The sequence below is a fragment of the Mandrillus leucophaeus genome, unplaced genomic scaffold (assembly GCF_000951045.1).
Source record: "Mandrillus leucophaeus isolate KB7577 unplaced genomic scaffold, Mleu.le_1.0 Scaffold128, whole genome shotgun sequence".
Lineage (NCBI taxonomy): Eukaryota > Metazoa > Chordata > Mammalia > Primates > Cercopithecidae > Mandrillus > Mandrillus leucophaeus.
This window is the reverse complement of record NW_012101209.1, coordinates 3457492-3471944: the sequence shown is the minus strand read 5'-3', so window position 1 is coordinate 3471944 and position 14453 is coordinate 3457492. Positions and strand designations below refer to the sequence as shown.

The 14453-nt window shown below is 40.9% G+C and overlaps 1 protein-coding gene across 1 annotated transcript in view; it reads left to right on the top strand.

Moving 5' to 3' along the window:
- Positions 1–14453, top strand: part of CHN2 (chimerin 2) — a 392195-nt gene that overhangs the window by 226650 nt on the left and 151092 nt on the right. The window contains exon 3 of the mRNA XM_011972229.1: positions 7481–7536. Within this exon, the coding sequence (XP_011827619.1) occupies positions 7481–7536 (56 nt within the window). The remainder of the gene's footprint in view (positions 1–7480; positions 7537–14453) is intronic.

The following is a 14453-nucleotide window of genomic DNA, read 5'->3' as shown; positions in this document are numbered from 1 at the left end:
AAAAAAAAAAAAAAAAGAAAAGACTTGACATTCTGTTAGCAAGGCAAGGCCTTCCCATGGCAGGCTGGAGGGTGAATTTGAGCCAAAGAAAACATCTAAAGTACCTATAATTCCCTGCGCATAAGGTTTTCCCATGAAAACTGGGATGACATGAGCAGTGAACAGGGTCATACTGGCTCAGTGTCATGGCCAAGTGGCTGGATTCAGCTCCTGGGTCCATATACCCTCCTTAGAAAGAAAGAAGTAGACTGTTAGAAGCCATCCCTGCTGGATCTCTTAGGAGCTGGTGGAGCTGGTCTGGGCTTCAAGGCCACCCAGGCTGTGGGCTTTCACCCATTAGCAGTCTGATTCTGTTCCCAGAGTGAGTCAAGTTTTCTTACTGAAGAAAAAGTAAAACAGTCTGTCAGTGAGCTCTCAATTTCTCAATTTGCTTTGGGTTTCTTGGGGAGTTAGGGAGCTCTACCTCCGTGTTCCCCAGTGACTGCCACCCCTGCCAAACAGCTTACTCTGGTGCTAAGAATTCTCTGGTGTGCGGCAGAGGGCCCGGGGCTGGGAATTCCTGGCACATATGTGGGACATTGCTGCAGAAGCAATTCCATCACATCACTTCTCAGCTCACAGACCACCCAAGAATTGACATGCATTATTGCATGTGACTTGTGAAATGTGTGTGTTGAACAAGGAAAATTCAAGAAGCAACGTTTTCAGATTATGTGATAAATTTCAGTTATATTAAACTCTACCTCAGAGATTTTTTTCATGGATGTTTGTTCTGCTATAGCTAACCTTGAAAATGATGGGCAGGCTCTCATTTGAAACTAAGAGAAGAGATTGGGCCTATTTTTTTATGGCTGCCATGGTCATTGATTGTCATCTCATTATCTTTATAGCCAGCTAGGTAACCCAGATGGCAAATAGGCTTCTGTGCCTACTTGCCAACTTCTGTTGTTTGGAACAGCATAGAACAGGGTTTGCAGATTCTGAGACCTGCTCATTGAGAAATAAGTCATCAAATAATGATGTCTGCTGCCAAGGGGCCAGGAGAGAGAGGTGGCAGTCCCTCGCTTCTGGGGTTTACCTTCCCTCTTCCCTCCTCCAAGTCGCCCCTGGCTGAGATTGTTCTTTGTTGGTTGTGAGATTGGTGGATTACCAAATTTTTCTTTGCTAAAGCTCAGAGGGTCCCTAGAGAATGCAGCTGTGGGATTTAGCCTGTTGACGTAGGAGAGGAACTGTCCAGAAATGTTCCATCACCTGCATCCTTTATTTGTGTAGTAGCATCTCAATCTCTCAGTCGCTCAGGGTCCCTCCTTCCATTCGCTTTGTAAACCAGTCTTGTCAATTCTCTTTTGAATCTCTGAGACCATCAACTCACCTTCACATCTGCATTTGCACCAGTGTTATCTTAACTCACACTTTCACAACCTCATTTGTGTACCAGTGAAACACTGTTCTCTCTTGCTTGCTTGTCTCCAGTGTCCCCATGTCTGATCCCTCTTTCAGCAAGGCAAAGGACAGTGGCTCCTACTTCTAGATGTGCATGAGTCTCTTGAAGAGCTTTAAAAAGAACAGATTTAGGGGCCTCTGGCCAGACTGGGAGAGTAAGCATTGCCAGAGATGGAGTCTGGGAATCTGTATTATTTTATAACAACTCCTCGGAAATTCTAATGTGAGCAGCTCCTCATGGGCCCTCTCCACCATCTAGTTAGGCAACCACTGGCTCAGGCTGAAAACTACAGGCTTTGGGTTTTGGAAATCGAGACTATGAATCTTGATTTCATCTTACGATCTGCGTGACCTTGAGCATCTTCAAAGCTGGTAGGCAACTGTGCTACCTTATTAGTGAGGGGAATAACAGTTACCTTGGAAGCTTTTTGGGAAGATGAAGTAAGAAGATGCATATAATGTGCCTGGCACATGGTCTGTGCCCAGAAAAGGGCAGCATTTATTCTTCTGAATAACCTTATCCCTGTTACCAGTATTTTTAAACAGAGTAGATCATGGCTTTTGCTCAAACATGTGACTGTCCCTTTGTTACAGACAGGAGGACAGTGACAGTCCCCAGCATGTCATTCAAGGTCCAGCCCCACATGGCCTTCTCACACATTCCACACCCTGGCTCAGCAGCCACACTGGCCTCTTGCTGACCAGTCAGCTCATCATTTCCTTTCCCTGCAGTTCCTCTTTCCTCTATCTGTAACCTTCTCTCTTCTCTACCTGCAGAACCCTTCTAATCCTTAAGGAGAACTCCCTGCCTCTTCCCTTGGGAAGTTGTTCTGACCACTTGAGTAAATAGAATAGCTTCCTCCTCTTCCCCCATTAAAGCACTTGGCCCACCTTGGTTTTGTGTCTCTATGCATGTCCCCCATCACTGGCGTCTCCTCGAAGGCACAGATTGTGACCCATGGGTCGTTAGATACAGTCTGTTCATTCACCAAATAATTACAAATACGTTCACAAAGCCACTTCAGTCACAAGTGTGAAGCCTGAAGTGTGAGCTTCAGGGTCTAGTTCCCCATGGTGTCCCACATATCACTGTTGGTTTCAGAGGCATTAATAATGGGAAGAGAATAGTGAATAGGATTCTCTCACTGTGGATTCTATAGTCCTTCTTAGATCTAGAACTCTGTGGTTCTAGGAGATGGCCCCTTTGACTCCTGCTACACACACTGTCAGTAACATTCTGCTAAAAAGCAGCTTAGTAGTATTGGGCTGATTAAAGGGGAATAAAGGGACACATATGCATTAAACATGTACTACAAGACTGAGCATGCTGGCTCACGCCTGTAATCCCAGTGCTTTGGGAGGTCGAGGCGGGTGGATCACTTGAGGTCAGGAGTTCGAGACCAGCCTGACCAATATGGTGAAACCCCATCTCTACAAAAACACAAAAATTAGCCAGGCATGGTGATGCGTGCCTATAGTCCCAGCTACTTGGGAGGCTGAGGCAGGAGAATCGCTTGAACCCAGGAAGTGGAGGTTGCAGTGAGCCGAGATTGTGCCATTGCACTCTAGCCTGGGCAACAGAGCGAGCCTCCATCTCAAACAACAACAGCAACAACACCACCACCACCATCTACTATGTGCCAAGCACTGTTCTAGATGCTGGCACATTCTAGATTCTGCAGTGCACGGAACAACGTCCCTGTCCTCAAAGAGCTTACATTTTAGTCAAGGGAGATGGTACACAAAATAAATAAACACAATATTTATGTCTTGTTTATTAATTGTGTTAATGATGATGAGTGCTGTGAAGAAACTTAAAACTATATAAGGGAACAGAGGGATAGGGTGGAATTTTATACAGGCAAGTCAGGGAATACCTCCCTGATAAGGTGAGATTTAAGCAGATATTTGAATGAAGGGAGAGAGTGAGCCGTGTGTATATCTTGGGAGTGAGTAATCCAGATGGAAGGAACAGTAACTGCAAAAGCCCTGAGGCATGGGAGATATAAACCAGGGAAGCAGGGTTGATGGCACCCATCTGTATTCGCAGCTACTTGGGAGGTGGAGACAGGAGGACTGTTTGAACCCAAGAGTTTGATTCCAGCCTGGGCAACATAGTGAGACCCCATCTCTTAAAAAAAATAGACCAGCAATCAAACCAGGGGCTTTGGAATCAAAAGGATGTATTTTAGCTCTATGCCCTGCCTTGGAGCAAATATTTAACTTCTCTGCACTATTCCTCATCCCCTATCCAGAATGATAATGACACAAAGTTATTTTTTCTGGTTCCTTAAGAAGATTTAATACATGTTATTCCTGACACATGGCAGGCACTTGGTATGCTGGTGCCCTTCTCTTCTCCCAGACTCTCCATTCATTCTGAAAGCCTCCACATAATGCTAACTGTGGTATCTGGCATATACAGATGCTCACATATTTGCTTGTAAGAACTGCAAAGGAGCACTTAGCTAAAAATGCTTCTCTTTTATAACAGGTATGCTTCCTTTGCCACCTCCATTAAAAATGGCATTCACAAAGCCATTTCAGCCATATATCACTGTTGGCTTCTAGAAGCATTGACAATGGGAAGAGAAGAGTGGGCAGGATTCTCTGAATGTGAATTCTGCAATTCCTCTGCGATTTTAGGAGATGGCCATTGCATGCTCATTAGCAGTAACATCCTGCTAAAAAGCAGCTTAGTAGTTTTGGGAGTGATTCCAGAGGAATAAAGGAATTCCATGTAGCCTCCCTGGTGATTAAGGAGGGCATGAGCTATACTGGGGTAGCCAGAGGAATGTCCACAACTGTTTCTCTGTCTTTGATTGGCCAACTCTTCCTCATGTATTAAAAGAAGCCTTCTCTGACCTTATCTCTTATAGCTTTTTCTTTTGAATAAGCAATACGTATGATTCAAAACTCAAAACAACATAAAGTATACATTGAGGAATCTTTGTTCCACCCCGTCCTTGTCTTTCTTTTTATCCCCTGAAGGTAAATGCTTTTCTTTCTTTCTTGTTCCTTCCAGAGTTTCTTTATACAGATGTAAACAAAACTGAATATACATTATTATTTTACTCCCTTTCTTAAAATGAATGTGTATTCTATGTATTTATGGTTGTGTGTGTGTGTATTTTACCTTGCTCTTTTTGCTTAACAGAATGTCAAGGGTATCAATCCAGGTCAGTGCATAGAGAGCTTTCTCAGTCCTTATTACAGGGGCATGGTATCCATCAGAAGACGTACCATAGTTAATTTAACTATTTCCTTCTAACAAAGGTTGGTAAACCAAGTCTTGAAAAGATTATCCTTGCCAGCCCTGTACTTACTATACTATTTCATAAAAACATTTGGGCCTCTCACTAAAGCTGATAGGGTTTTTGAAAGTAGAGGCTGTGGTTTTATTTATATTTATATCCATAGCACCTCGACAAAACCTGAGGACACAAGACAAGCAAAAACAAACATGATGCCTTGCTTCATGGTGGGACTTACAACATGCAGGGAGAGATCATTGTTTTTGGAACTCACACCAATAAATACAGAACTATAATTGTTGATAAGTTATATAAAGGAAAGTACAGGGGATTGTAAGAGCATAGACTAGGGTGATGTCTTTGGATCTGGTGTGAGAGATGTCAAGAAGGACTCCTCCATGAAGTTGATGTTTGAACTAAGGACATGATGATAAGGGGCAGATAACAAGAGGTAGAGAAGCAGTAGAGGAAGATGTCATAGACAGAAGGAATAGCATATGCAAAGGCCCTGTGGTTGAAGGGAGCACTGCATATTTAGGGAAAGGGGAGGAAACAAACTTGGCTGAGCAGAGAGCATGGCACATGGTAATACTGTAGAAGGAGACAGGCAAAAGCATGTGGGGCATTTGATCTTCCTCTGAGAGCAATGTGAGGGCATGTAAGGAGAGTGACATGGTCTTGTTTTAAAACAGTCATTCTAGCCACCAGGGAAAAAAACAGGCTGCAGGATGGGAAGAGTCCAGAGCTTGGAGTAGGGTGTTAATGATAGTGATGAAGAGGAGTCGACAGACTTTGGAGATGTTTCAAAGCAAACGTGACAGGTCTGTTGATGAACTGACCATCTGAGGTGTGATGAACAACTTCTAGGATGCTGGCGGCTAGAGAAATAGGATGAATAATGGGCTCCTTCACTGATATCAGAATTCCCAGAAGCCTAGATTTGGAGGAAAAGATCTTGAGTTCAACTTTTGACATATTGAAGTTGAGGTCCCTTTTCTTTTGAGAAAGTCAGGAGGAATCTGTAGGAAGTAAGATATACATCCTGGAGCTTAGAGGAGGGTTCTGAGCTGAAATGTGGGCGCCTTTGTGTGTAGGAGATAAATGAAGTGTTAGAGTTAGAGGAGATTCCCTAGGGAGAAAAAAGAGAATGAGACCTGAAGAGGGTCTAAGGTAAGCCTTGGGTCTCTCCTATGGTCAGTGGACAGGTAGAGGAGGAGGAGGAGCAGCAACATGCATAGGAAAGAGGTAGCCAGGATCAAAGGAGGAAGACCAGGAGGGTGGTGCCATGGAAGCCAATGGAAAGAGATAGCACAAAGTGAACAGTATGTGTCAATTGGTTGATGATCTCACATGCAAGGCCATTCATCTTTCCTCCACCTAGTCCCACTTTCCATGTATTGGTTCATTTGGCTCTGAAAGCTCTTTCTCTATAGGGAGGCAGGTGTGTAGAAGCCTTCTTTTTATCTGTCTGTCATTTTTGGTGTCCTGAGCTAAAGGGTTATGTTGAACTCTGTTTTCCTTTCACAGATGACTACAGTCATCCTTAGGTGACACATTAGTGTGGGTGACCTACACCTAGAAATGTGGTACATTTCAAAATGTATAGAGGGTTAGATAGCTCCTTCTCTGTGCTAAAATCAGGTAGTTTACACTAATTAGGTAAGAAAATAACCACGTTCAGCCAAAGACAATGGGGAGCCATAAGTACAAAATATATTCCATCGTTTTTATCTGTGTTTCCATATAATCACCTGCCCTTCAATTACATTTTTTTTATTTTTAGAGCTAAAAATAGATCAGAAAGTTTTGCTTATTACATTTTCTAGGAAGACTTTGTCAGATCTAGTTTTTAAAAACTTTTTGTAGATTTATTCCATTTAAAATTAATTCTTTCCTCTTCAGGATTCTGAAGATAACATCAACTTTTTTTTTTTTTTTTCAACCTGTATTTTCACGGAAGTAGAATCCAAAGGTACCTGCTTAGGATAGCTTTTTCCTTTAGCAGAAATAAGCAGACTAGCTGAGCAGCAGAAAAATCACTCATTATATTCTGAAAAATCACCAATAATTGTCTGATAGATTGCTTTATATACAATGACCTGCTTTCCTCCATGCCTAAGACTGAAAGTCTATCTTTAAATGAGGTTAGGAAGGAGTTATTATTATTTAGGATGAGAAAGCACCCAGGAAAGAGGAATGACAGTGGATGGAAAGTCATCAAATGGATGAGAATTCACAGTGTGATAGGGCAAAAATGGAGGGAGAAAAGAGCGAGAAATGGCTTGGTGTTTCACTCACTCAGAATCAGTTATATCTTTGTACATAACTAACATCTCAGAGAATCACACTCTTCTTAAAATGCCAGTTCTTTTTCTGTTATGTCAAGAGACATTGGCATTTAAATTCAGGAATCCTATTATATGATCTTACTACTCAGTTATTCACAAGTAGAATTTCATCTTTAAAATAGTCAAAATAATTTTGGCCATATTTGGTCTTCCAAGAAAGCCATAAAATGAACAATGCCAGTAACAATTATGAAACTAAATTGGCCTTATAAGAATAAAAAAATCAATTTTGCAAGTTTATATTCACAATGACTAATTTCCATATAAATGATCTGACTTTATCCAGTCTAAAAAATGTGCCTGTATTCTCTTGCTTTTTTATATTTGCAATTCTCGAGGTGTACTTAGGTGGAAATATTTGAAGGCATGTTGATATGTGTTGCAGTATTGTAATTCTAATTATTTCTCTCTCTCTCTGTCTTTTTTTTTTGGCAGTATATCAGTTACAGCAAGAGGCACCTCGTCCCAAGAGAATCATTTGTCCTCGGGAGGTCAGTACTCAGCTATTTCCAATACACCTTGTTAAATATGATGAATTGTCAGCACTACATAGAGAGTGGAGGGATTTCAGGTTTCCTGGGAGTTGATTTCTATTAACGTTTGTTAGAGTGTCGAAAAATTTAACATCTTCATAATCTATATTTTGACATCAGACATTATTTAAAAAATACTAACAAACCAACTTGGATTCAGATGTCTCCTATTTTTAACCATTACCGAGACAAATTAAACAACCTTTGTAAACACCAAAAAATGTGTATTCTGGATGTTTTCTTTGTTAATATCCTTTCGATTCTTTTAGCATTTTTTATTATGAAATGCTTACAGTAGAGAAAGTACAGGGAATAATAAACCTCTGGGTATTTTCAGTGCCCATAGTTAGTAAATCTTTATGCTTGGTCATATTTACATGACATTTTAAAATAATAAAGGCTGACAAAAAAGTGATGAGATTTTAATTCTAACTTTCCTTAATTCACTAATCAGTTCTCTGAGTGTGGGATGCCAGCAAGATTTGAAAGGCAGGACTAAGGCTCTATTTTCTGTTTTTATTCTGATCAGTTTCTTTAATAGCATACTTAATATCCTTCAAATCAAAGGCCCCTGGGTCCTTGCTTATTTTTGTCATCACTGGGATTAGATATAGAGCTGCGGATAGCTTTTAAAGTGCCATGCATGCCTTATCAAGAGGGAAAGGCTCCAATTCCAACACTCTTGAGATTCACTCTTGAACATTAGTACTTTTTGGATCAGGTTTTGAACCTGTTTCAAAGACTTATGTCCATGCATACCCATACTCAGAGCCAAGTTATCATGGTTTAATACATTTTTCTATGTAAAATTTTACATCTGTTGAAGGGCAATGAAATTCATCAGGTCATCTCAATTTTAGGACACAGTAGACTTTCTCATCCCAGGCATATGACTGGAGAGGAGGAAATATCTGGTGCTTAAGGAAAAATCCAGGATGAGTTCCATTTATTTCATACTCTGATCTTGTCTTAACTCTGGGGTCAATATATTCAAATAATATATTCAATAATATTTGTTATTCAGTAACCAAATCCAATAATATTCAATATTTTTTCAAATGAGAGAAAAATAGGATAAATACAAATTTTTGAATGAGATGCACTAAATAAGAATGTTCTCAGTGCAAATTAAGACACAAGTTGCTAAAGTTTCCTTCACTCCTGCTTTTTATTGAGTGTTTCTCCATCAGAAAAATTATTGCCTTGTGTAAGGAAGTAGAGGAATTTAAATGTCTCAATGAAAAAAAATTTGTAAAATTAGAATACAACTAAAGACTCTATCTAGGGGCATTAATAAAAAGACACTAGGCAAGGTCAGGCACCAGAACTTGAAATGCAAACAGATAGCAAATAGTCATTCATTTATCTGTTTATTCTGTAAATATATATGGAGAGCCTACTCTATTTGAGCTGTGGGGAATATAGCAAAGGACTTGGCTGTTGGCATTTTGAATATTATAATAAAAGACAACAAAAGTATGATGTAATTAAATATATATTTAAGATTTTGTCTCTGTATAGTGTGTGCGTGTGTGTGTGTGTGTGTGAAACAGAAAGAGAGAGAGAGAGAGAGAGAGAGAGAGAGAACATCTCTCAGTTTCTCAAAATCCTTGGAACCATGTCAGTTGTCCCTTAAGGCAGGTGGAGTGTTAGCAGTGGAGGTAGGCAATTCGGATTATCCATGTACAGACTCTCCCTAGAGTTCCGCTGAAACGCTTCTGCCATCCAGCGGGCTGAGGGTCCACTGCGTATCTGTTTGCTGTTGCAGTGCCATCACCATCTGCTGTGACTAAAGGATATGATGTCCATGTCTCTTCTTTCCCCTCTTGTCTGCCTGTTAAACCATGCTCTTCACCTTTTGACCTTACCAATTTGATATCTTAGTGAGGGATGTCTGGTCAATGCTTGCTTTCCTCTAGAATTCCATATCCCGTTTCTGCCACGAAACCTAACATGAAATGGAGATTCATCAGCTCCCTTGCCTCAGCAGGCAGCATGGGGCCCATCCAGCCAGGCAGGTGTCAGATAGTAACAGGTCAAGTTTGCCTGAAGAACAGGTGCTGCTCAGATGAGTGTCTGCGGGAGTAGCTTCAGTTCCCTTTGTTCTCTAGTTTGTCCTCCAGTTTGATGTTATCTGCAGATAATTACTGCCCAAATTCCCAAGCCTCCCAGCAGCTGGCCTCCTGCAAGTGAAGGCACCACTTTCTCTTGCTTGATGGTGAAACAGTTTCCCCTACTACAGATGGTGTTTAGTCATACGTCTTGTTGTCTTGTAACACCTCCATGCTTGGGAGACATGCCTAATGAAGACAGAAAGCCTTTCTGTGTGAGTTTGTGGCCAGAGAGATTGAAGCTTTATTTACACATTTACATAAAGCAGTAAAGGCTGTTTAAAACAATGAGTTATTTTTTCTATGTACGTTTTCCTGTTACATCTCATTCCTTAGCTAAGAGCCCACATCTTCCTCTTCTACACAGCTCTGGGCCCTTTTTCTTGGTCTTCAATCCATCTCCTCCCAGCTACTCTTCCCTGGTCCCTAGCATGGTAGCTCCAGTATACTCAATCTCTGTTGTTTCTCTGATGACTCATACCTTCCTGGGCTGTGGGCCTGTCCCAGGTTAGGACCTGCCAGTTCCACATGATAAATACCCACATTAGAGCACCAAGCAAAGTGTGCAATTATAGAGATGTGGAACACTGTCCCTCTAGGGTATAGACGTAGGCCAGTCTGCCTTGATACATGGTGGTTATAAACAGATACCAACTACCTAGTAGAATTTGCTAGGGAGCTGGGTGAGTCAAGGGTACAGACTGATTCAGCAGGCAAAATCCACATACTTATCGAATCCAGGAAAGCAGGGAGCTCAGCTGCAGAGTCAGCTTGGACTTGTTTTGACTTCTTGCTCCACCACTTTCTAGCTACCTGACACAGAGCCAACCACTTACTCTCTCAGGGAGATTAAGGCCTAACCCAAGGATAAGCACCTACTTTGCAGGGTTGCTATAAATGGCATATGTGGGTCAAGTGTCCAATATGGTGCCTGCTGCATAATGGGTACTCAGTTATTGTTCATGATTCATGGCAGAGTCAGAAACCTGTGAAGAACAGGCTCTGAGCTGGTCATTAGGGACAGAGTCAAAGTGATGACAGTGTGCTCTGAATGTAAGGGTAAGAGGCAGTGATCAAGAAGAAAGCAAGATGCCTAGGTCAGGAATTAAACCACCAGGAAGAAAGATACTGAGGATGAAGAACAGAAGGTACAAGCAGCTGAACAACAGCTCTGGCGCCAATTAAGCCAGGCAGGGTCAGGTCCTGAAATAACAGTTCATTGCTTTCTTGAAGCTTTACCACTGCAAATTAGTATTTATTGAGCAGCTGCAGCACCTGGTGCTCTGCTGGCATTTCCTCAACACTCCATGCCAACAGATGCAAAACATCTTCCCATATGCAGAATTCTCGCTGCTTTTTCTGTCAGCTATCAGTCAGTCACATCATAAGCATTTATTAGTTACCAAATGTGTGCCTGGGTTGTCTGTCACAAACTGTGTGGAATATTGACTCTCAAATTTATTTCTCTAGCCAAGACCTCTACCCGGGGCTCCAGACACCTCTATCCACCTGTCCACTGGACCTCCTCAGGTCGCTGTCTCACAGGCCACCACCAGCCTCATGTTCAGAATAGAACTAGGCCCTGCTCCATTGGATGGCACCTAACTTCAGACACCTGTACTTCTCCCTTCCCTACCCTCACCCCTTTCTCCTCCATTCTTAGCATCAAGTCTATCTCCAAGTATATCTTGCATTATCCACTGTACTCTATCCCCATGAATGTTGAGTGGTTTGGGCCGTTGTCATTTCTTGCCTGGATTTCATTGCAGATAAGGAACCTCCCACCTGATCCCCCTGCTTCCGCTCCTCGCAGGTTCCCTGCAGCTCACGTGTGCACATACACACACACTCCAGTCACCAGACAGGAGCCCAGATCATCGTCGTTAAATACAAATTGGACCCTTCAATAGCTTTCTGTTCCTCTTAGAATAAAAGCAAATTTCTTGCCGTGCCTATGAGCCATAGTTTGCCTCCTGCATCTGTCACTGCCCTGTCTGTACCATTCTTCTCCAAGTGCACTGCCTTTTAGCCCCACTAGATTCTATTCCCATTCATTTAAAAAAAAAAAAAAAAGAAAGAAAGAAAGAAAAAGAAAAAACCACTGTTGCTATTACTGGATCTTTGCACTTGCCCTTTGCCTGAAATTCTCAGACCCAGGTTCTCTGCACATCTAGGTTTCAGGTCAAATTTCACATAATAAGAGGCCCTTCCTAAACTCCATAAAAAAGTAGCACCTCCCGAACCCTTGGAGCTTCTCTGTCATATCGCCTTTTTTATTGTGTCTGTGGCACTTCATATACTCTCTGATACACTTTCTTAACATATTTGATTGTTGCTTGTATATGTCTCTCCAGGAGAATACAAGCTCCAGAGACTTCATCAGTCTTAATCATAGGTATATCCTTAGCAGTGAGCATAGCCAAGCAACAGTGGGGAATCAGTAAATAAATAAGTAGTTTTCAAAATGATGAAAAAAAGGGTAGCGATTGCTAGCATAAGGAATTTGGGATTCTCAAACTATTACTAATAGCATATCAGATTTACTCAATGCTGTTATTAGGGTAGTGAGCTAGACTTTTGGCAGTTGTTAAGGTACTAACTTAAACACAGACTAAAATTTTTTCCTGGACTAATCCAAGTTTCTTCTTGGCCTCTCCAAAAGGCCAAAATGGCAAGATTTACTTGTGTGACTCATTGAAAGTCAAGTTCCCCTAAAATTACCTCAAGCCGACACTAAATAAGCAGAAGTTCTTTTGTGACTGTAAATGATTTGGTGTCATTTGCCTCCTTTGAAATTGCTATAGTGAACATGGGATTATAAAAAGCAATTTCAAAAAAGGAAAATACAATGGCATAATATTATTTCAAATTGTTCTCCATTTGATATAGCTTCTTTCCTTCTCCTTGCTATGGAATAGTCTATTTTGGAAAACTTTTTAAATGCAGAAATGGATGGTAGAGATTTCTAGCATTCATGATCAGAATCAGCTTTTTCCTTGATGATCAGAAGTTAGGCCAAGTACTGACGGCAATGGGCAATCTTCTTTTTTTTCTTTTTCTGAGACAGGGTCTTGCTCTGTTGCCCCCAAGCTGGAGTGCAGTGACGCGATCTTGGCTCACCACAGCCTCTGCCTCCCAAGTTCAAGTGATTCTCCTGCCTCAGCCTCCCAAGTAGCAGGGATTACAGGTGTACCCCACTGCACCTGGCTCATTTTTGTGTGTGCATATATGCATATCTATATCTATATCTATATCTATATCTATATCTAGATTTTTTTTTTTTTTAAATAGAGATGGGGTTTTACCATATTGGCCTAGCTGGTCTTGAATTCCCAACCTCAGGTGATCTGCCTGCCTCGGACTTCCAAAGTGCTGGGATTATGGGCATCAGCCACCACACCCGGCCAGCAGTGGCCAATCTTAAGTTGGAGTAGTATCTCACTACCTTATTTTACCTTCCAGTGAATTGTATTCATTTTTTAAACAATGCTTTAAGTGTTCCTACCCTCTTTTATGCATTTTCTTTGCTGGTTTTTGGTGTTCTAAATATGTACTGCTTTTACTCTTTTCTATCTTTATTTCTAAAAACTGTTCCTGTAAGCCTTCAAAAGCATTCCATTTCTTCATTATGCTTTTTAAAGTTGTATTAATCATATCTAGACTTCACAATCTTGTAGCTTGAGGGCATTTATCTTGCCTTAGGCATGTCTGGAAGATCTTAACAAGCCATATTGATTGACCATATCATTTTCAACTAACTCAATACATTTTGAATCACAGATTTTAAGTGAATTCTGAGGGATTTTCTACTATTCCACAGTTCTTTCCCTTTTCTTCTTTTATTTATTGAAATAAATGTTTTAAAACAAAGTGCATTTGGGGGAATGTGAAAACTCTACTGATTTAAGACATCTCGACAAGGTACGTCTTAAAGTAATGAGATTGATTCTACAAACCACAAATAAAAATCAATCTCATTACCTTTTAATTGGCTTTATGTGTAGTAATCAGAAGGCTGTTTCTTCCCTTGCAGAAAAAATATTCCTATTCTTTTCATCCTAGACTTTCTCCACTTGTCTCTTTTTTTCCCCCTTTATGTTGACACAATCAAGAATGAAGGACTTTCCCATCGTTATTCTTCCAGGCTGTCACCTCACTCACTAATGCCGTCTGCCCTTTTTCTTGATGCAGTTTTGTTCCGAACTGGACTTGCTTTGGGTTTAGACTTGATGTAGTACAGGAGAAAAATCTAGTAAAACCAATGTTAGAAACAAAATTTTGACATACGATTTTTTTCCCCTAAAGATAGAACCAAATGTTTTCTGCTTTAAAAAAAAAAAAAAAAAAAAACTAAACTAAAAACTTTCTTTTTTATTGACAAGTACTGTGAGCTACCAAAATGCATACTCCCCCTGCCCCCAAATTCACTCTTTTTGGAATACTTTGAACTTCTTCTAAAATAATACAGACCCCGCAAGTGTGCACCTAAACATATTTAGACATTTCCAAGGTGAAATCATAAGCACTGGGTAAGGGCTGTTGAGACCAAGCTGTTATGGAGTTCAGAGCCAAGGGGAGCAGGTGAGGTGAGCTAGAGAGGGCCACCAGAGAACAGTGCATGTGCCAAGACATAAGATGAGGCAAAAGTAGAATGAGGAGAATAAATGGGAAATTAAACAGTGATTGATAATAGGCAAAGTTTCTGGAGAAGATTCTTTAATCTCTCTGGGTGATTTTTATTTCTTTTTTCTCTTCTCTTCTCTT